Source organism: Tursiops truncatus, chromosome 2 (genome assembly GCF_011762595.2).
Source record: "Tursiops truncatus isolate mTurTru1 chromosome 2, mTurTru1.mat.Y, whole genome shotgun sequence".
Classification (NCBI taxonomy): Eukaryota; Metazoa; Chordata; class Mammalia; order Artiodactyla; family Delphinidae; genus Tursiops; species Tursiops truncatus.
The window spans coordinates 129,165,904-129,188,003 of NC_047035.1; the positions used below are offsets into that span (position 1 = coordinate 129,165,904).

Consider the following 22,100-nt stretch of genomic DNA (forward strand, 5'->3'; position numbering starts at 1 on the left):
CCAGGAGAGGGGCGGTGCCCCTCTGGTCCTCGGGCCGTCGCTGGCCCCGGGGCAACCCTGGCCCACCAGGCAGGGGCCGGAAGGGGTGAGGTGGGTAACGCCTGCAGGGGGTCAAATGGTTGTATTTGGGTGGGTGCTCAACGACATATTTGCTGAGTAAACCTCCCTTGCTGGGCTGAAGGCGAATCCCCGTTGATAAATCCATCATTACCGTTCGGATTCAGGGAGGCAGCCGCGCCACTAAATTCATCTTACATTTGTAGCGCTTTAATAGACATTTATTAAATGCCTTTAGAGAGAGGCATGGGGCGCGTGATTACATCCTAGTTATAGACAGAACATAAAGACCTACGTTAACACCCATTTGCAGGAAGGAAGGAAGAGGTGGGGAGGGGGCTAGTAAGGCAGAGGGATGGAGCTAGGAGAGATGGGGCGGGCGGGGACACAGAGCCTGGGCGTTATTAGCCAGGGCTGCCTGGTGGGGAGCAAGGCGGCAGCCGCGGGAAGTCTCCGACTGCTGCGGAGCGGAGAAGTCCTGGCTCGCCTCGCAGTTCCCTGGGCTTCCCCTTTCCCTGCACCCCACCCCCCTTCCGCGTGGGGGGCTCGTATTCTCTGCCACAGCACAAGGGATATTCGTGCTGCCTCCGCTGACCCTTTTCGGTCCCCACCCCCCAGCTCCTCTTTTACTTTATTTCAGGCCTCTCCAACTGAGACTCTTTGGAGCAAACTAGGGAGAGAGGGAAGGGAAGCCCCCGCACTTCAGGACCCCGCGAGCTCCTTTAAAGCATCCTCTCCCCCACCCACCCCCCAAACCAGTTAACCAGAGAGCTGAGCCAGGGCTCCCTCAACACAAAGCAGACAGACGCTTTGGCCTCAGGGTGGGATAGTCCCGCTCGCTCCAAGGGTTCTTTGGCCCGACACGCTCTGCTTGTGGATCCCTCCTCCGCCCGGCGCCAGGAGGGAGCCAAGCCACCTTTGCACCTCCGACCATCATCCTGCCTGGGGACCTGCCCTAGGCTAGCCCCGCGCCCCTCGACCTCAACCTCAGGGAGCTGGGCCTGCGGGAATGTCTGGGCCTACAAAGGGCCTAACCCCTTCCTGAGCGCCCCAGGGCCTCACCTAAAGGCCCAGTCTCCGGGCTCCGTCAGTTCTGCGCAGGCCCTCGCTCCCCGGAGACGCAGCCACCAACCCCGGCCGGGGACAGCCTGAGTCAGGACTCCGAGCCCTCTCTGGCTCCTGGTAAGGAACACTTCTGCTATCTCAAAGTTGCCATAAGAAAATAAATACAAGTGACACAGTGCTGGGCCAAAGCTCATTAGTTCGTTGTCCAGGCCTAATAAAGAAACAGAGGCGCAAATTATAGAGTTCAGCTTCAACACACGCTCTGTCACCCGATATCAGCGGACGGCGAACCTGATTCCAATTGCTCCGAACTTGCTGCGTAGTTCGCCCCCCACCCCCTCCTCGCGAGCAGGAGGTTGGGTGGAAAAATATAGTTCCAAAGGGGGTAATGATCAAGCTTTTCCTCTCGGAAGCCTGCGCCACCTCATTTCCCATCAGTAATCCCAATAAAATTAACGTCGTGGCTGCAATTGAAAAGAGGAGGGCCCGCGACACTCCTGAAATAACACCCTCTCCCCCAGCAAAAGGTAAAAAGCAAAACGGCCCTTTGTTCAGCTAATTAACGAAGGCCCAACTCCGAAAGCAGATGTGTTTGCTTAGCTAATCACAAGCATGTTTCTTTCAAGGAACGTCATTTAGAGGGGGCTGCTCCGGGGGATGGGAAAGGGGGACACAGCACCCCCCCTCACCAGGCCCTCTCTGCCTCAGGGGTCTCTCACCCCAAACTAAGATCCACAGGCTAAATCCGGGTAGCCCATCTCTTACACCTCTCTCCCCCTTGGTCCTACCCCAGAGGCCCACATGGCACCTAGGCGCTTGCTCGAATGCCAAGCCTGCAAGACGCAAGGAGGGGGGGGGGTGAAAAGTTTTAATGACACAGATGCCATATTAAATGAGGCAGTTTTACAATTCACTTTGAATAAGACGCTTATTACAAGTGTGTTATCAGAAGGACGATAAGATTTATAACTCCAAGAGTCAGCTTTTCTCCTTAATGACAATGGATGTTAAGGAGAGGAAATCTGTTCTCTATTAGAAGAGATGAGAGTCGCTTCCCTGTTTTCGGGCATTTACAGATGCGTCCAAGAGGGCAGATACCAAGTCCCTTTGTGTCTCCTTATGAAAAATTCTCTTTCCCCTTTGGCTATGAAACCGGGTCCCCTGGCTGGGTTAGCACCTCGCTCAGTTTTTGAGCGTGAGTTTGAGAGAGGAAAAAGAGAGAGAGAGGGGAAGGGAGATAGAAGTGGGGATGGAAATGGACGGGGTGGGGGCCGTTCTCAGCCCTCCAGTTCACGCAGTAAAACTATTTCCACGTCTTTCTTTGCCTTACAAAAGATAGCTTTCCCCTAAACCAACAGAGTAAGCAAACTTTAAAAAACTGGGGTCCTATTACAAACCAACGCCCAGCACTAACTGCTTTAAAATTACTGCATAATTAGATTTAGTTGAATTTCACCATTAATTAGGCAGCCGCACTGCAGGGAGCCTTTGAAATCTGAGAAAATGGGAAAAATCATCTGAAGCACGTTTTTTAAACCTAACTTCAATAAATCTTGACGCGGCCCAGAATTCAGAGTACCTCACTCCCCTCCCAGGCGGCTGAGGGTAAGGGTCTCCAGGCCTGGGCTGGAGTTGCAGTTGGACGTAAGGGGCGATTCCCCCGTCGACTGAAGGCTCAGCCCGGGCCAAGACACTGTCTCTCCAGAGGCTCTCAGAAGACCCTCTCTGGGCGGCCAGGTCTGTCCCACGGCCGACCTCGCCTCCTCTCAAACCTATTAGATAAAGGGGATCCCCCGCTGTGAAGTGCTCCTGTCAGGGGCGCCGTCCACGCCGGCTCACACATTTCTAGCGCCTGCGACCGCCCGCCCGGAACCCGCCCTCGGCCCCTGCGCACCCCCAAGTCAGCCCTCCGCCCAGAAAGCCAGCTTTCCTCTAAGTTTGCCATGCAAGCAGCAAGTTGTGCCCACGTCCGGCGGGGATCGCAGCCCGGTCCCCACCCCCCAGCTCGGAGGAGGCCCCGGCACAACCCCCCGGCGCAGCCCCTGCATTAATGAGCGCGAGAACTGACCGAGGTCTGTTAATACTGGCCTCTCCCCCTCCCCCTATACCATTCAAACATTTAAGATCACGGTTGAGGATACAGACTTTTTCTCATTTGGTTCTTGTTGGGAGGGGAGGCCTGAAATAAACTCTCCGGATTATAAGGGGGAGGGAGCGAACAGAGAAGGGGATACTGTGTCACCAATATGTTCCCTAGTAATTCTGCTGCTTTAATTACAGAATAATCGAGGACCGCACTCACTCGCCAGAGAGTTTAAAAGAGGGTTTTCTGCCTGCAGATGGAATGGCCTTTAGCCGCCCCCCCCCCCTTTTTTTTCTTTTTGGTAACCAATGTGTTTTCTATTACCCGGCCCTGCCGTGCCTGGCAGCCCGGCGCTCGCGGTGCAATGGGAGACGCCATGTTGGCTCAGCTCATAGGACCAAGTCAAAAGCGAGCTTCGAGGCAGAGTTTCACACGCTCGAGCTCCCCCTGACCGCCCCCCGCCCGTCGCCGCTTAATGCACGTCCCAGGAGTGCAGCTCCGCGCGCCCGGCACCCCGGACTTTCCGGGGTCGCGGGCGGAATTCCGCCGCACGTAAGTGGGGGGCGGGGGCTGGGGGGGCAGGCACTTTTCAGCAGCTGCTGCCAACTCCAGGCTCCCGTCCCCGCAGCCGGCCGGATGCTAACCCAGCGGTCTCCGCGGAACCAGCCCCGGACGTCGCCCGCTAACTTTGAGCCCCAGTCCCTGGCGGCCCAGAGAGAACTCTTGGTGAAAGGCCGAGGCAGGACGACCGCGAGCCGAGCGAACAGGCTAGAATTCACCGTCCCCCACCCCAGCTTAGTCTTCCCCCCAGGTTTGTTTGAAAGTGTCGAGAAGCAGCGACCGACCCTCTCCCTCTCTCTCTCTCTCTCTCTCTCTCTCTCTCTCTCTCTCTCTCTCTCTCTCTCCCTCTCCCCCACTCCCTCCTCAGACTATTGTTGCATCTCGCCTCTAACTGGGTTCTCTCACTCCCCCGAGCACCAACAGGAGGAGGGGGAGCGGGGTTGGGAAAAGAAATAAAGCGAGCTCAGATCAGATGGAGGAAAAAAAAAAAAAAAAAAAAAAAAACCGGCAAGGAAAAAGAGACACTTAAAGGGAAAGAGTCGCCATGTTTAGCAGCTTTTTAAAAGATCTCGTCAATTTCACACAGAACGCACTCGCTGGGTCCCAGCCCTCGTCTTTTGTCCAATTCAGTCGCAGCAAAGATCTTTTGTTCTAACTCAGCGTGAAAAGAAAAACTTTCTTTAAATGCAATAAACTTAAACCAAACTCAAGACTCTAAACAGATCCTCCTCCGGCCACTCTAAACATATACAAGGGGTTTTGTTTTAACCGTTTGAAAAATTTTGGGTCCTGTTTTTCTGCCTCGCAGACCCCAAGCTCACTGCTGAAACTTAGAGAGAGTGAGAGAGAGATTTCCAACGTCTAGAACACATGCTTAAAGCATAATAAAACAGGGACTGTCTTTTGCTTTGAAAATCATAAATTATAATTTAATGCCAATAATAATTTACAACAAATGGCTGTTTACAATAAACTAACACAAAACAAACAAGGAAAAGGGCCTGTGTTTTACTTATTAGAGAAACTTCACACACTCACATGGATAGCACTTGCAAGAGGAGAAAAAAAACAACAACCTACAAAACCTCGATCTAGAGGTCAGCGATCTTCTGCCATAAGAACATACTTATATTTATGTATGTATATATCTACAGAAAGAAGCTGAGGGTCAGATGGAGAACTCCGCTCAAATGCACAAATCAGACAGATTTTTCTGGTCTACATGTATTGACTGGAACTGAGTATCAAAGTTTAATACACTTTACAAAATGATCCCTTTTCTTTCACATCCCCTTACCCACCACCCCCTTTTAAAATCAAACCACGGCACGGGATAGTGGTGGGGCTGCTGCAAAGCCTCAATAGGAACAAAAATTGCAAAAGCTCCCACACACCGAGCTTCCTCCGAACCAGGAAAAGAGAAAGAGGAAAAGACTCCAAATCAAGATACTTCCAAATCCGCACACCCTGTAAAGTTTCCTTCTTTCTTTCTCTTCCTTTTCTTAATTTGGCTTTTAAGGACAAAGGATCCCAAGAGCAGTACAGGCTGCATCTACACAATCTGAAATGTCAAAATGTCGACGTGTTTTTATGTACAGAACTCCAATGGAAAAGATTCCCTTGACCTGTGGTCATGCTCTCACAGAATGAACGTACGGGGGGAGGGGGGAGGAAGGCCAACTGCAAGTTATCATATATACATTAAAAATAAACCCTTCAGCCGCTCTAAGCTATACCACTGAATTTGAAATCCTCTCAACAACCACACTAGATGAGAACCACAGAATATTTTTAAAAATCACACCTACTTAAGGAAAAACTCATTGCAAACAACTGCCTTCTATTTACAAGGCTGTGATAGCCTGCTTGAACGGTCTTCTGCGTAACTGTCAGAAATGTACAAAACAGTATTTTTTTCCTGATCATAAAATAGATACTGATCTCAAGATTTCTAATACTTTTCACAATACCTTCCCTAAGCAGGCACTTAAGTGTGACAAATATAAGGGCCTTTTTTTTTCCTGGAAAATCCATTTTTAATTAAAAGAAGGATTAGGTGAATAGGGGTGGTTTACTATATCAGTATGGCACTTCCTAAACCATAGATAAACCATTAACTTCAGCTCCCCCCACACACACACCCAAATTAAACAGGCAAATACACTAGTCTACCTTTGAACAAACTGGCTGAGGGGAGTAAACAAATAGAGCCCCCGGCCCAGCTCAGTGAGAGCTCACAGGGGCTTCTCGAAGGAAAGACAGTGAGTGGGGACAGCCAAACAGGTTTCAGATATCAAATAATATTTTAATTTCTGAATACTTTCAATTTTCCTTGGAATATAACACACAAAGACTCGACCAAACAGTTCAGTTATTATAACTTTTACAGTATACAGAAATGTTGCACTTAAAAAAAAACCTTCAGTTTTTTTAAAACACAAACTGTAAACTCTAAGATACTGAATCAATCACGTTACCTATAAGTGCCAACAGTGTTATTTTGTCATGCTGATTTCAATGGTATTTTTTAAAAAGGGAAAATATCAACAATTATAATACAAAGGGTTTGCAAATATACAAACAGATATAGGATTTTCATAACAATTCAAGAAGTAAGCGGGACCCAATTCAAATTACAAAAGTTCACTTTTTATTCAAAACCTCAGCATGTGTCTTGGACACATTCCTTGGCTGCCAATAAATTCCACAGTTCATTCTCTTTCTTAAAATATTTTTAAAAAGCTAGGTTTGTCATGGTATCTTTTTTTGGGGGGTGGGGAGGGTAGGGGAAGTTAAGTGTTGTATGTGGTTCCTCCAGTTCTCAAATTAGAGTGCTCAACTTCACCTAAAATTTTTGGTCACCACTTGTAAGTGCGTTTCCATCATCTTTGAGTTGCCTTTTAAAGTTTTATGTCTTCCTATGATATTTTCATGGACTGAGTTTTAATTCTTGCAGAACATATATTTTAAGGATACACAGTTTTTAAGAAGCCAAGATTATATCAAAACTTATTATAGAACCACAGAATAAACTGGTTTGGAACCAGAAAAGTACAAAAAAGAACAGCTAGAGGTACATAGACACAGGACAATTAATAATTTGGAAAAAAAAAGACTTACTTTCTCCATTCTGCTAATTTTTCTCCCAATCTCCTTAAATGCACTTTTAGCAATATTTTTCCAAAATTTACCAAAAAAAGAAAAAGACTAATTTCCTTTTTATACAAAAATGATAAGTAGCAAGTTGTTCTGAACGACACAGGAGTTTGTTTTTTTTAATGCATTCTGTAAAAGTTCATTTGACAGTCTTTTTTTTTTTGGAAATTCACAGTCCATTAAATTCTTCCCCTCTCTTCTTTTAGCAAACTTGTAACATCCTTTTATATCCTTTCTTAATAGAAGGAATTTAAGCAAACAAACCAGTCTTTTGCCTTTTCTTTCTCTCTGTTTCACTCCCCCTTCTTATCTTGATTTATTTATTTATTGAATTGCCATATACGGCCAGTTAAAACTGCTGCCGGACAGTAACATATCCCGGATGAGGGTTTCGATGGGGGTTTTACCTACCAAACGGACGAAAAACAATTGCTCTATGACTGAGGAGGAGACCGTGCGGAGGGAAGGGAGACGAAGCAAAAGCTTTCCGAATCGCGTTGGTTGGTTGGGGTACTGGCTCCTAACGTATTCTTCCAAAGCACACTGGGACTTTTCCTGCAAGCTTTCCACATGGGCTACATCAGAGAGACCACAGGCATCTGGAAGAAAGTTTAAAAAAAAAAGAAGAAGAAGACGAAGAATTCAGTCATCAGATTAAGAGGTCTGAAATGGGTCACATGAGGTGTGTGTACAGTGCTCTGTCAAACTGCCCCAACCGGAGTTGGAGCAAATGCCTACATACTGAAAACTGGGATGGAGGGGGTTGGGGGGGTGGGGATCGCAAGAGATGGTCCTGGGGTATTTGCTTTAAAATAAAAACACAGCTCAATGCGTTGCAGGCTTTCCCTGTCCGAGTCCTCAGGCTTGGTCACTGGGAGGCCCAAGCGAAGTGCATTGGGTAAATCTGGCCCAGGTCAGTAAACAGACAGACAAACAGATGAAACCAAAACTGCCAGTGCTCTGCCCCCTCCTCCTCTGTAAATAATAGTTTGGCTTATAATTATACAGTGTGGGGGGGGGGGGCAACAACCTGGCCCAGCCCCGGGTAATGGCGCCCACGACCCAGCCTCAGATTCTCCCCAAAGAGGGCGACTCATTTTTCTCCAGTCTTTGAAACTGATTTAAGTGGCCCTTTAAAACTGATCTTGTCAGTTTAGCCTATTGAAGGGCAGCCATGCAAACTGTGATCTCTCTGTTCATTTGAGCTGTTTCTTTTCCCTCCTTTTCTTCTCTCTCCCTTTTTCTCCTACTACCAGCCCCCCCTTATTTATTTATTTTTTTTTACACCCAGGTCCCTGCAAGAAGAGACCCCTCCCCGTTATCTTCAGGAAAACACTTTTCTTTTTCGGATACGTGAAAATACAATAAGTGCCTTTGAAATGAGAGGCTTCTCAGTGAAGGCAGTGCAGGTTGTGACCTGACCTTTGGGGGCTCCCCAGGCAAGACGAGGGCTAACACATGCATACTGTGAATTCTTAAAGCAGATATTCAAAAAGAGCTGCCACCACGTCCACCCCAAGAAACAGAACACACATACAATCTCCTCATGTGTGGATCTAGGACTTTGCATGTATACAGAATGCATTGGTGTCTGTGATCAGGAATTAAAAGATCTGTTTGCATAGGACTCCTTCTTACAGCGGACTGTCTCAGAATCAGATAACAGGAACCTTTATCTCTTTGTGAGGTGATTTGCATTCTCCACACAGGCCTCTACATTTTGCAAATAGTAATAAATTAAACTGTTACGACAGTATCAGACATTTCTTTCCTTGGAAGACCAAGGGTAAGTCTAAGAGCTAACAAGGATATCAAGAAATGAACCACCACCCAGATGGTCTGGGAACTTGGGCTGGGTTAGGGTTTTGGGAAGGGGTGAAAGTGGCTATAGGCTAGGGGAAGATCCTGCCTGTACCTCTGCATCAGGCAAATGTTCTAGTTATGACAGGTCCCCCGAGAAAAATAATCCAGATCCAAGCCTCTGCATACAGCTCTTCCTTGCCCAGACACTGTCCTTTAATTGATTACCTAAGGACTTTCAAAGGCAGAATTTGGGGTGGCAGTGGAGGCGGTGGATTTTATGTGAAGAGCAGCAATATGTAAAAGACAGTGGGTTAAGGACTCAGAACCTGCAATAGATTCAGCTAATGACTTGGGCCCCCAGAATTCCTTGGAACAGTAAGGAAGAGACTGTGGATCTTTTTGTCTGCCACAGGAATTCCACAGCTCTCCTCGTGTCCTGATTACAAGCTGCAAAACCTGCAGTGGGTGACTAGGTTCCAAGCCCTACCCAGGTCCAGATGTTTGTTATCCTGAACTGGGAACCCCTTCCCCTCTCAGCCGTGACAAAGGGATCAGCTGACAACTTAGAACAGGAATGTGGAAGGGGTGATTTCCACCCACCTGGGCTCTGCTGAACTCAGCCTGGAGGCAGCCAAAAGGCTCAGGTGTGGCCCAAAGTGGAAAGCCAGACACCTTCAACAATCGTTTGGCCTCAAGAGTTAATTAATATTAGGTCTATTACTCACACAGGTTAAACTACCTGCAAACTAATTAGATTTCATAATGCAGTCAATGATGGTTTTATATCTCAAGCAATACTCATACCCAGCCCAAGTTGGCATACACTTTGGGTTATTTGAAAATTGCCTTAACTGTTTGCCTGGGCAGGGGAAGCGAGAGGCCAGAGTCTTCAACCCCCTACAGGCATTCTGAAGAGTTATGATGGCCCCTTTCTTCCTCTTGCCCCTTTCTGACAGCTCTTTCCCCTCTCCTGGCAGTCTGCATTGTTTTAATAAAAATATGATTTTGAAAATTGCTGCCCTCAGGTTGGATGTGCCTGGAGCTCCAACTCCTACTGAATTAGCAGGCAAACTTTTCCCCTGCAGGGGCAAACTTTCCCCTGCAGGGATGATACCAAGACTGCTCCAGTGCCTAGGGGCATCTTCTAGAGGTTCAGCCAGGGTGACAGAGACAGCCATGGGGTAGAGGAGATTCCACAGGCTCAGCTGGCCCAGAGGGCCTGAGCTAAGGGAAGGAGCAGAAGCCTGCATCCTAGTCTGGTGGGAGGGGAACAGGCCTGAGAGGCTTCCCCATGGCCTATTTTGAGAGTCTGTGTCTGAAGCATCCTTCTTGCAACCCAGCCTTCCTCTCCTCTCCCCTCTCCCCAGGACAGGCCTGGTGGGGCCCCAACAGCTATGCAAAGTTCCCATTCCAAGTTGCACAGACAGTTTGGCTTTTTAAGGGGGAGGCTGGGCTAGTTCTGGGGGCTCCGAAGAGTTTAGGCCCTAATTCTGAGCTAGGAGCGCATGGGCATGAGAGGGCAGGGCTCCTTCCTACCTGAGGTGAACAGGACTATGGCCTTGAGGCAGCTGTACTCGGCGGAGTCGACGTGCAGCGCTTTGAGCTTCTCCACTTGCTCTTGGAAGATCCGTATGTGGTCCATAAAGGCGACCACCCGGTCGGCGGACATGGGCGAGGCGTGTAGGCCGGCGGCGGCCAGTAGCGGGGCGACGTGGAGGGGCATGGAGCACTGTGCCGCGTTCAGCACGAACAGCTCGCTCCAGGTGAGGCGAAGCAGGGCCACCTGGTCGGTGATCTGCAGGTCAGGGAAGAAGGGGATGTTCCGGGCCCACTCGACGGCGCTGAAGAGCATCCGCGCGGCCAGTTCGCAAATGTTCTCGATGCCCATGATGTTGTTGGGCTGCATGCACTGGCTGCCGAAGCGCGACGTGGGATAGGGTTCGGCGCGCAGCAGCAGAGAAATATATCCGGACAGGTACGAGTGGCAGTTGAGGGGGTCCCCGTTGGTCAGCGCAAACTGCCCGTGGGTCGGCTGGGTGGGCGGCATCCTGCCCCTCTGCACCGCTGCAGGGAGGAAAGGAGACACTCCGCAGTTAATGACCAGCTTCGTTCCCCTGCTCCCCCGTCAGGGTTTGCCCCAGCCCGACCCCCACCTGACCCAGACCCCGCGGGGCGCAGGAACAGGCAAGCCTGCCCCTCTCACCAGCGCGCTAGGGCCACAGACCTGGGAGTCGCCGGGAGCCCGGCTGCACTCCTCTCAAATCACCACCCAGGCAAGCTCTGGCGGCCAGGGCGGCACACTGGCCTCGGAGGCCCGCTCCGGGCTGGGCGGCCGAGGACCCAGAATTGGCCGCTTTGCCTCGCGGTCCCCGGCACGATGGGAGGGATGGAGCATTCTGGGGGCATCTTTCTTCCTTACTGCTAAACGGCTGATATTTTTTATTGATTGGAGGAGAGGGAGCGGGAGGGGCGAGGCTGGGGGGAGGGTGAGACGCTTTTGCAAAAGACATCAAGCTGCACCCCGGACGGCCTGTGGCCACCCCGGAACCGCTTTCCCCCAACCCCGCAACCCCAGCCCCGCGGGCCACCCCCGGTGAGAGACAAGCTGAGAACCGAGGTCTGGCGGCATCCTAATCGGTGTGCTCGGAGGAAGAGAGACGGAGGGAGAGGGCGGAGAGACAGGCCGGCCGAGGCGAGAGGAAGCCGGGGAGAGGCGGGGAGCGGGCGGCCGGCGCAGCCCGGGGAGGGCCGGGGAGGGCCGGGGAAAGCCGGCCAGGCTCGGGCACGAGCTGTTATCTGACGCCGGACGGGGAGAGTCGCTCTCGCAGAAACACAAAGAAACCGCGGCGTTCGCTCGCCCCAACCCGGAGCCCGCGCCCGGCGCCGAGCGCGCCATTGGCCGAGCACGGCTTGCGGCGCTCGGCGAATTTCGTATCACAAAGACCCAACTCGCTCAGAGCGAAAGCAGCCGCCCAGGGCCCCTCGCCCACCCTTCCCCTAACTCCCTATCGCGCTCTCCTCCTTTCAAAAGTGAAAGGAAAAAAGAAAACAGAGGTTTTTTTTTTTTTTTTTCAGCCGAATGTTAATCCACGGAGGGTCACATGAGTGCTGCCCGGGCGGCAGCGTTAATACGGCGAAGTGCGTAAAATTGCCATTTGTAATTTGAACCTCCTGTACAAAAGTACAATCTCAGGTTGTTGGGTTTTTTTTTTTTTGGTTTTTTTTTTGAGCGGGTGGGGGCTGGGGAGGGGGTGGGGAGGAGGGACATGTGTTGAACATGCAGGAAAAACAAGGAGACAGAAAAAAAACTGAGAGGAAAGAGAAGTAAACCAGGCTTTAAAACAACAACAACAAACAACACCCCATCACTTGCAGAAAGGCGAACTCGAATGAACTGGCAGTCAATGCAAAGAAAATTAAAAGAGCCCGAAGAGAGAGTAGAAGAGGAAATCAGTCGGCCAAAGCATGCGGATTTGGGGATCTGGGTTCCAATGCAGAACTTGCTTCTAGTATAAAACCCCTTTCAGCTGCAATACGAAGAGAAGAGCTTGGGGCTTCCGTGTCCTTACCCAGAGCAGGCTAGCCAAACGCACCCAGGGCCCCGGGACCCCAGGCGAGGGGGGTAGAAATGAGAGGCCAATACCTTCCCGTCTCATGCCCACTTTGAGGCACTTTTTGAGGCGGCAGTACTGGCACTGGTTGCGGTGGTGCTGGTCGATGGGACAGTTCCGGTTGGCGCGGCACGTGTAGCTCAGGTTCCTCCGCACGCTGCGCTTGAAGAAGCTCTTGCAGCCCTCGCACGTGAACTGGCCGTAGTGCTTGCCGCTCGACTTGTCCCCGCACACCACGCACTCGATGTGCTGCTGCTGCTGCTGCTTGTCACCGCCCGGACCGCCAGGGCCGCCCTGGCCGCCGGCCGCCGTCTGGGCCGGCGTGCTGGCCGGGCCCCCTTGGCCGGGCGTCTGTGGCGTGTGCGGGGCGCCGGGCGGCGGGCCGGGCACAGGCGGCGCCTGCGAGGCCTGGCTGCCCTGAGAGCCGGGCACCTCGTCCTGGGGGTCGCGCCACGTGCTGACTACCATTGCCATATCTATGGGGGCCGCGTCCGGACTTCCTGCTCCCCTGGCTGCTGGCGGCGGCGGCTCCCGGGTCTCGGGCTCCGGCGCGCCGCCTTTTGTGTGTGCAAGGGTGCGAGAGGGCGCCCCGGGTGGCTCGGGGTCTGGTTGGTTGAGGTTGGTTAGTTTTTCCTTTTTTGTTTCTGCTTTGCAAAGTTTTGTCGATTGCTTGTCTGGCCCGGTGTGTTTGTTTTGTTTGTTTCCCTCGGCTCAGCTTTGTTGCTTTCGGGGGGCTTTCCGCCGGGAGGGGAGGGGATGGGGCCGGGGGAGAGCAAGTGGGAGCAGAACGTGGAGAGAGAGGGAGGGGAGGGAGAGCTGCAAGTCGATTGTCTGGCTTCAAGACAGAAGTAAGAGGCAAAAAAAAAAAAAAAAAAATCTCTCCAAAGATCTCCCTCGCTCTCACTCTCTCCCTCCCTCTCTCGTTCACTCTCTCGCTCTCAGAGCTGGTGTGCAGCCGAGGAGTTGGAGGAGGAGGAGGAAGAGGAGGAGGAGGAGGAGGTGGAGGAGGAGAGGCGACTGTCCGGGGGCCAAGTCCAGGGCAGCCCACAGTCAGCCATTCAGGAAAGCCATCGAAATCAGGAGGACTAGGAGAGCAGAGGCGCCGGTCTCGGGCGCACCCAGAGAGCCAGGCAGGCCGGGGCGGAGGCCGGCGGCCCACGGAGTGGCCGGAGCGCTGCCCGGGTCCGGGGGAATCAGCATGAAAGTGGTCCGCGTCGGGCGCTGCGCGGCGTCGTCCTGGCGCTGGGCCGCCGCCGCCGCCTGCCACAGGCGCCCGGCGCGCGCCTCGCTTGCTCCGGCCGCCGCCGCCCGCTTTCGCCGGATAGAGGCCGCTCGCCGCTCCCTGCGGGCCGCCTGGGCCGCCGCCGCCGCTGGAGCCGCCGCCGCCGCCGCCGAAGCCGCCGGGTCGGGCCCGGAGCCGCCGCGTCTAGCGCCGCCGCCGCCGCTGAAGCCGCTGCTGCCGCCGCCGGAGCCGCTGCTGCTGCTGCTGCCGCCGCCGCCGCCTCACACACATAGGGAAAGAGTCAACTCGCCGGCGGCGGGGGAGAAATGATAAAAGAGAGAGAGGAGGGCAGATCACCACCTAGAAGCACATCCTTCGTGCGCAGAGGGGGGAGGAAAAGACGGAGAGAAAGAATGAAAGAGGGGAAAAAAGGCAGCACGGCACCCGGAGAAAGAAGACAACTCGGGGAGAGGAGGAGGAGGAGAAGAAAACACACACGCGCGCACGCACACACACACCGCGGAGAGAAAAGAACAGAGAATCAAAGTGATCAAATATGCTAAAAAGGGGGGCGCGGGAGGGAATGCGATTTATAGGCGCCGGGGCTGGCAGAAGTGGCTTCTCCGCGATCAGCTCACTGAGCTCTCTATATAGTGAACTTTGACACGACTGCTGCAACTTAGCGCACGTTGCCATGGCGACGGCGCGCCTTATAAGGCAGCAGCCGGGGTTGGCCTGGCCAGGCGCGCGCGCACCGCCCCCTCGCAGTCATTGGCCGGAGCGCGGCGGCCCCGCCATGGCGGCCGCGGGCTCAGCCCGGTCCTAGCGCGAGCAGTGTCGCGGCCCTGGCGCGGGGGGCGAAGGGGGGCGGGGACGGGGCGGCTGTGCCGCCGCCACTGCCAAGCGGGGGATGGGCCCACACTGGCCCCGGGCGCGCGGCCACGGCTCTGTCCGCACCCCGCACCCGAGGTTTCCGCTCCAGAGGGGAGAGGACCGCGGCGCGCACACACAACGCCTCTTAAAGGCTCCGCGAGAGGCTTTGGATGGAATCGAGGACTTCGACTCTCGCAACTTGGCGATGCCACCAAATCCGTTGTTCGCGCACCACCCGGGACTCCCAGCGCATCTTTATGCCCACAGTACCAGAGAAAGAGAAAAGTTCCCCGGTTTCTTTGCAGAGGGGTAGTGGGTGAGGATGGGAAGGTGCCTCGAGCCGAGCTTGCAGGCATTTTCCAAACGAAACATTTGGTCAAATCCGGGTGATGGTAGACCCTTCCCTTAGTCTACTCTGATCACTTGCTTGGTTTGGTGGCTATTTTTTTTCTTCCATCCTTCCTTCCTTCCTTTCTTCCTTTCTTTCTTTCTTTTTCTTTCTTTCTTTCTTTCTTTTCTTCCTTTCTTTCTTTCTTTCTTTTCTTCCTTCCTTCCTTCCTTTCTTTCTTTCTTTCTCTCTCTCTCTTTCGTTTTTTTAGAGAAAAGGAGCCGTCAGTGGCTGTGTTTTCCTTGTAGGGTTAACATTTCACAGGAATGTGGCCTGACATTTTAATTGCTCAAATAAAGCATCTCGGATGCTGAGAAGCAGAAATAGACTTCATCTCATTGTCATGATGCAATTAAAATCAATTTTCTTCAACTTTATCCTCTCTCGTTAGTTTCAGCTAACTCCCAAGCCCACGTCCTGCCACACACCCAGTCGTGGTGAGAGGTGAAAAGACCTTTCTGCCCGCTGATGGACAAGCGGAGGCAGCCTCCCAGCGTCCCCTGTGCATACCCTCTGTACACATATGTAAGCGCACATATATCAGATGCGCATTTGTCAATGTACACAGACAAAGGCTTCAGCGACTATGCTTCTAGGTAATAGAACAGTTGAGTACGACTTCATTGTTCCTCAAGTTCCTTTTAAGCATTCATACAGTCATTAAAACACACCCAGAGATTCTGCCCCAAATTGGGAATAATAACAAGTACAACTCACAGGAATCACGCACAAGCCATATTCTTCCTCAGGAGATTCACTGCAATGAGAACAACTTCATCTCCTGTGCCATTCTGCTCAATGTGCTAAAATCATCAAGCCAGTTATGTCTCTGAATTCCAGGGCTTTTGGTTTTAAACATCAAACATCTAGAATTGCCCCTCAGAACACACTGTATTCCAAATCAGTAACCTGTCTGTTGGATTTTGACCAGTTAGTGGATTATGATTATTCAAAATTTATAGAACAAAACTGTGACTCCATCATACACTCTTTGCACCAAGAAAAAACTGTAGACTGGTAATGCAACCAGGTTTATGAACAAGATATTTTACACAAAACATGTTGAGCTTCAGGAAACATGAACACAAAGAGTAAATTAATGACCATAGGAAAGCATCCTTGATAGTTTAAAAAATCGGAGTGATGAAGGATTAAAAAATAATAAACCATACATATAACTGACATGTATAGATTGCACTTTGCACTCAATACCCTTTACACACATGGGGAGAATACGAGGTAGGAACTAAATGAAGATGTAGGCAGATAGGCACTAGTTTATAGGGAAGGAAAGATTCTCCTTATGCTTCATTCTTGAAACCTCCTTAGCCCTCACCCTTCCTCCGCTGAAATCACATATTTCACTAAGGCTGCAGGTGCTGGGATTATTTGGAAGTTGTTAAAAAAAAAAAAAGAACTATAGTGGACACTGAGCTATCATAAACCTGGTGTGTAATGAGATTGCCATAGAGCAAAGCCAGGCAGAAAATTTCAGGTTGATTAGAGACACAATATAACTTTCTCCTAAAGAGGACGAGAAGGATGGAAAAGAAATCATTTCGGAGAAGGCTGTGCTTTTTTTTTCTTTTACTCTTTTTCTTTTCAACCTCTATGATTTGAGGAATTTCCTAACGCTACAAATGTCAGTAGATTAGGGGCAAACTCAGCAGAGATGTGGTAGGGCTGGGGTTGAGATAGAAAATCTAATGGGCATCCCCATCTCAATTTAATAGAAGATATAACTGATTATAAGGAAATCCTAAACTCGCCTCTTGGGTGCAGACACTTCCATGGCAAGATCACCTTTTACAAACATGCAGTCGGAAATTTTTGAGGAAGAAGAGCTTCTCCAGGACACTTTGAGATTTTTGGTATTTGAAGTACGCTCTGATGGCTTCAGATTTAAAATGAAGGATTTCCCAACCATCTCCTACAGCTCTGGATCCTGATAGGCATACAACCACAGGGCTGCCAATAAGTCAGAGGTGTTTTACTCTGTATTTTAGGACTCATTCAGTTATGGGGGTGCTATTAAAAAGCCAAAAAACAAAAACAACAAAAAAATGACCATTTCAATTGTAGTTAATTTATTGTATAGAAGAAGAGAGAAGACTGCAGACTGAGAAGAAAAACAAGGAGAAAATATTTTAAAATGTCTTCTTCTGAGATGCTCATATTCCTTGATTAAAACAGCTCTAAGGCTAAAAGATAAATATCAATATGTTGTTACTGTTTTTTTTTTTTTAAGAAAATCCAGCCCAGTCTTTTATTGTAGATGTAAATTTATTTTAATGAGAAGAATGGCAAGCTTTAATTTGGCCGGAGAAAGTTGAAAAAACATTTGTTTTACTGTAGGGGGAAAAAAAGCCACCCAGGAATATGATTTTCTTCCAGAAAGTGGCTGTAATTCTCCACAAATTAAATCATAATATGAATACAGACCTCAGCAAATGTCGAGATTAACTCTGAACTCAGTAGAAACCAGTTCTGTCCACCAGGATTCATTGAATTCCTCCTTCCCCTCAATCTAGTCCGTGTGTGTTTTTCTCTTCCACCACACTGGAGCTCCATGAATAGAGAAAGGGGCTTCCATTGTGTCTCTCTGAACTTCCAAGTCAATGCAATTTTTAACCACTGGCTTGTGGTACTTTGAAAATCACCAGGGGCTGTCAGAGTTGGGTCCTCTGAAAAATTTACAGTGCTAAATCAGAGCATATGCTGGGAGGGAAAAAATTGCTTAAGATTGGAGCAAGTACAGTATCTGTCTGCCCCCTAGTGTAAGAGTCCTCGCTGCCTAAAACGCAACTTTAAAAGAAAAGAGCTCTTAAAGGGAAACGACTTTGAGCTCACGTAGGCATAGCAGAATGAAACTTCTGTACATTTTAATCTGAATAATTCTTCAGGGTTTAAAATTAATTGGCTCTGGCTTGGTTGGACCGGACTCCGATCTCGCCACCTCTGCGTTTCCTGAGTCACTGCCGGAGAGGTGATGATTTTTTTTTTTTTTTTTTCTGAACTGGGTTTATGCGCGTCCCCCTCACCCCCTCCTCTCTTTTTTCTTTCTCTGTCTCTGTCGTCTCTCTCGCTGGCTTTTTAAAAATGAGGAACCGTTCCTTGAACGTTCTGGACAGAGCACAGAATTGCTTAAGTCAGCCCGACACGGTTGTAATAGACAGCAAAAAGGTAAACGTTTGCCTGAAATCCGCACGCCAGCTCCACTACCCCGCCCGATGGTGAGTACCCTTCTCGTTGCGATTCTCCTAGCTTAACCGAGCGCTCTGCTCCCCGAGCCGCGGGCGAGGGCGCCGGGCAGAGCTTTTCTCCCTCCCTGCCTGGCTGGATGTCAGTTGCACAAGGTTGCAAAATACAGCGCAGAGGCAGATCGAACAGTAAATTCTGACGCTTAGTGCGAGCCTAGCAGCTCCTTTGCTAGAAAACCGAGTCGTCTATTGCTTGGAAAAACACGCTTATAGGACTGGTTTTTAGTTTGCTCTAGCGAAGGAAATGAGTTTGAGGAGATGGGAGGCACCGCAGTCTTTACGCTTCGGTTTAATCATATTTTGGCAGCTTCGCAATTGTATTTTCCCCTTCTCCCCGCCCCCCACCACCTCTCCTACCGCACACATGTAATAAAATATGGCAAGGCATTGAATTGACTGTCCCCCCTTCCCCGAACACCTTAAACCACAGTCCTAGGCATTTCATACACGTTAGCAATCCGATTTTTTGAAAATCCCCAAGTCATCCCCAACCCCACACAGCACAAGGAGGAAAGTGAGAAAGGAGAGAGAGAGAGAGAAAAAAATACTGTAAGTAAACATACCAAAACCATATTTGCCTTGTTCAAGGTCCCAAACCGCTTGCATCTTCCTTCTAAACTGGAATAACTCTCCTTTAGTTTGGCGGGTGAAATAAATGCTTTGTTGGCCCCCTGAAAAGATGTGTCTTTGATAATTAAAGAGAATCTCCTCCTCGGTGTTTATCTAAGCGATTGTGCAAACTGATAAAAAGTAGGCACTAGCCTGCAGGGAAAAAGAGGAAAGGTGAAGGGAGAGATCTTCCACCTCAGGGAAGTGCTTCCCCATGTATTAGGCGCTCTCAGCCTTGGAAAGCCCTGCACAGTAACTTTAGAGAGACGAGGTTTCAGGGAGCTTTGTACATAGCTGCTGAGGAATGCAAGCCTCGCCTTTAAGAAAAAAAACCCCAAACCGTAGGTAGGAGATGTCTGGAGTGATCCTTGTCTCTCATCTCATTCCTTAGAAGGAAGAGTGCGTTGTTACACCTTGTTTGGGGCTGGAAAGACGAGACTTTAAAAACACCCGTCCAATTGAAAAAAATCTCCCAACTTAATGAGTTTAGTCGGAGGCTGGAGCTAACGGCTCAGCCTCAGCAGAAAACCGCCAACAACTATAGGCGATACTGCAGAGCAAAGACGACCCAAGGCACAGCCAAATTCCACTGTTTGGGGTCGAGAGGGATGGAGGCTAATCCTAAAGCAAGTTGGAAAAAAACAGAGGTGGGAGAGGAGGGGAAAAAAGCAGCAGCCTCGCAGACTGGCAGACAGGCTCCCCTCACCCTAGATCAAAGATAGAACTTGAAACAGGAGGGCAACATCTTTCCTAGGAATCCGTTGAAATCCTCATTTTCTACTTTTAACTCAACCCCCCCCAAGTGATTTTTCCTTCTCCCCTGCGGATTCATGTCCCCCCTTCCCAGTTCCCCTTCTAGAACTTTCCTGAAGAGGAAACCTATTTCTTTGGGGGGAGGGGTTTCCCCACTTTCTGTCTTCAGATAATGCATGCTTAATTCACCCCCTCTCTACATCCACCTCCCAAAATGAATAAAGGAAGCAGGAATACAGTAACTAGCAAAATTTGAGAATAAACTATGCTTCCCCTCGCAGTTTAATACCGTTTTAACTAATGGAATTTTTTTGTTTTGTTTTAAGAGAAGAATAATGGGGAAACACGGATCTTTTATTTTAGGAAACTGTTATGGTAAGATGTATGTCAGACTTGACAAATGGAACTAACCCTCTTCGGCTGCTTCTTGTCCTTGTCTTAAACAGGAATTAAGTTAAACACAGTGCTGAATGTTAATTACATGTTTACTGGCTAATGAAAATTACAAATAGTTTTGCCACCTCAAACAATGATGAAAACTCTGAAGACACTGTAATTATATACTTTGAGGGAAATAACTCAGAATATTGATCATAAGAAGTGTAAATCTTTTTTTAACTATTCATTAATACCATAAATATGGGCTACAGAAGTTTTTCCTTGTGGTTTGTCTCATCAGTTATACGAGTGGATGGATGGTGAGGCTTCTCTGGGGAGGTGATGAACTCATTCTCTTATAGAAGGAGGCCACTTGTGTAACTGGGGATGCCCCCCTCCCTTTCACCCCCGCCCCCTTTAACCCCAGCAGAAGGTCGAGGGATAGTTGAACAGGGGGGCCGGGCTCAGGGCAGGTGAAGGTGATCACAGCTCAGCCTGTTTCCTCCCCTCCCCTCGTCCTCCTCTCTCCTCCTCTCCCTCCTCCCTTTCCTGCCAGGTCTGATCGATGACTGCCTTCCCCAGCCAGGGCGCCTGTCGGATAACCTGGTGTTTGGGTTCCTAATGGAGGACAACTCACCGCTACCCAGCGATGCAGCCCTGACAACCCAAGTTCCCTGCTTTAGAGGTGGCTAGGGCAGTTCATTGCAAAAGAAGAAGAAAAAAAAAGTTGAGTGAGGTATTACTGGGTAAGGTGGCTCAGGCGGCTGAACCAGAACTGGTTTCCCTGGGTTTGGGAGTAGAGAAATATTTTGCTGTTTTGTTTTAACTCTGGCCTGGGTTGTAGCTTTGCACTCTGCAGTGTGGCAGCCACTTCGATCTTGGGGGTCAAAGGTGAGGGCTGCACTAACCCTAAAAGCCTGGTCCGGCCTGGCCAGAAGGCCGAGCCCGCAGAGGAGTGGGGGCTTGTCAGCCACGCCGCCTGACGCTTTGGAGAGGGTGCCAGTGAAACCCGCATGGGGGGGGGGCACAGAACCGAGAGCGGGTTTTAAGTGCAATATTGAAGGTTTTTAAAAAGTGCCCTAGGCTTGTGGGACTGGAGTCCTCTTTTTCCCTGAGAATTCCCAAGGCTCTGGTCTTTGTCTTAGAAGGAATGGAGTTTCTGAATGGTGTGAAAGGGACAGAGAGGGTCGCTTCAAATCGATTTTACTTGTCCTTTCTGTCTTTTCGGATCAACGCCCTTCAATGGGCACAGAGGTGCTCTTTCAACCAAAAACTTGTGCTACATTTTCTGCCTGTATTGGTGCTAAATACAATAAGCACTGGGCAGATTTTTTTCTTTGCTTTCCAAAGCAAGAAAGCACCCTAATTAAATTGTTTTATATGGACAGTCAAGACGGACCAATTAAGTATGCATTAGTATAAAGATATAGTCTGCAGATAAAGTGGTTTAGAAAATCACGTGTGCGACAAAGGAGAGGGTGCTAGCGCTGGGGAGGGGTGCGTGAACCAGCGATGTGGCTCACCTCCCTCCCTGGACCCGGGGGGAATTGCAGAAGCCTCGGCCTCAGGTGAGAGGGGATCAGGGCCGCTAACAGGTGGGCAACAGTGTTGGAGTTTTTCAGGCCCGTGCCCCCGACTGCAGAGCGGTGGAGCCCAGGGGGTTAGTATCTTTCACATCTTCCTCCTCTGACAAGGCAGCGGCCCGAGGTGGTGGGTCTGTAGGAGGGGGCGAGAGCGTGTCATGCCTTACTCCAGGTCGGCCCATTGCCTGGTGTCTAGATTCAGGGCGCGGCCCTGAAATAAGGAAGGAGTGTGCGCCTCGGGGAGGCCAGTGGGGATGAGGACACTCTCACTGCCGCGGCCGCAACCCTCTGGCAGCCAAGATCAGGGTAGGAGGCCCCCTTCCAACTCCTCCAAGCTAAGCGCTTTTTCCGCTTCTAAGGAAACGGGAGCGTCTCTGCGAGGAAAGTAAAGTTCCCGCCCGACGCCATCCGGCCCGAGGGGCGTCGAGGACCAGCCACAGAAGTGGGGAAAAGACTGAGGGTCGGAGAAAAGGTAGCGAGGACAGTGGCTCCCCGTCCGGGCCACCGCAGCTCTCGGCTTCTCCACAACCCCTCCACCCTCTGAGGTGTGGGCGGGCAGAGTGCATTTCGCCCCGAAGGCGACGACTCCCAGGGCAGGGGACTGGGCCTCCCCGCGTCAAGGCGTAGGCTTGTGCTAGGTGGTCCCCGGGCCTCGGGGGCGCGAGCGCAGCGCGCTGCCGCAGGAAGGGCGCGCAGGG

General features: G+C 50.5%; 1 protein-coding gene and 1 long non-coding RNA gene across 12 annotated transcripts in view; one reads left to right on the forward strand and one right to left on the reverse strand.

Moving 5' to 3' along the window:
* Positions 1–6,050: 6,050 nt before the first annotated feature.
* Positions 6,051–18,928, reverse strand: NR2F2 (nuclear receptor subfamily 2 group F member 2). Of its 3 annotated transcripts, none has more exons than XM_033852091.2 (3): positions 18,643–18,928; positions 10,262–10,789; positions 6,051–7,521 (listed from the first exon to the last, which is right to left on the reverse strand). In XM_033852091.2, the coding sequence occupies exons 1-3, from the start codon at positions 18,683–18,685 to the stop codon at positions 7,247–7,249; spliced, it is 846 nt and encodes a 281-aa protein (XP_033707982.1). In that variant the 5' UTR covers positions 18,686–18,928; the 3' UTR covers positions 6,051–7,246. The 3 variants fall into 3 exon arrangements, with proteins under 3 accessions (XP_033707982.1, XP_033707981.1, XP_019801532.2); XM_033852090.2 differs by lacking the exon at positions 18,643–18,928 and adding an exon at positions 12,369–12,818; XM_019945973.3 differs by lacking the exon at positions 18,643–18,928 and adding an exon at positions 10,950–11,263.
* LOC109551786 (uncharacterized) overlaps positions 17,468–22,100 on the forward strand; it is an 86,607-nt gene continuing 81,974 nt past the window's right edge. For 8 of the 9 annotated variants that reach the window (XR_012330268.1, XR_012330263.1, XR_012330271.1 and 5 more), the window contains exon 1: positions 17,468–18,052. This is a non-coding gene — a long non-coding RNA (uncharacterized lncRNA). The remainder of the gene's footprint in view (positions 18,053–22,100) is intronic. The other variant, XR_012330267.1, reaches the window with a different exon arrangement.

Excerpts from the sequence above, each read along its gene's own strand:
- NR2F2 (XM_033852090.2), bottom strand. The coding sequence starts at position 12,810 with ATGGCAATGGTAGTCAGCACGTGGCGCGACCCCCAGGACGAGGTGCCC. Across the intron at positions 10,790-12,368 it reads AGTGGGCATGAGACGGGAAG|CGGTGCAGAGGGGCAGGATG; the intron begins GTATTGGCCTCT and ends TCCTCCCTGCAG. Across the intron at positions 7,522-10,261 it reads CATAGTCCTGTTCACCTCAG|ATGCCTGTGGTCTCTCTGAT; the intron begins GTAGGAAGGAGC and ends ACTTTCTTCCAG.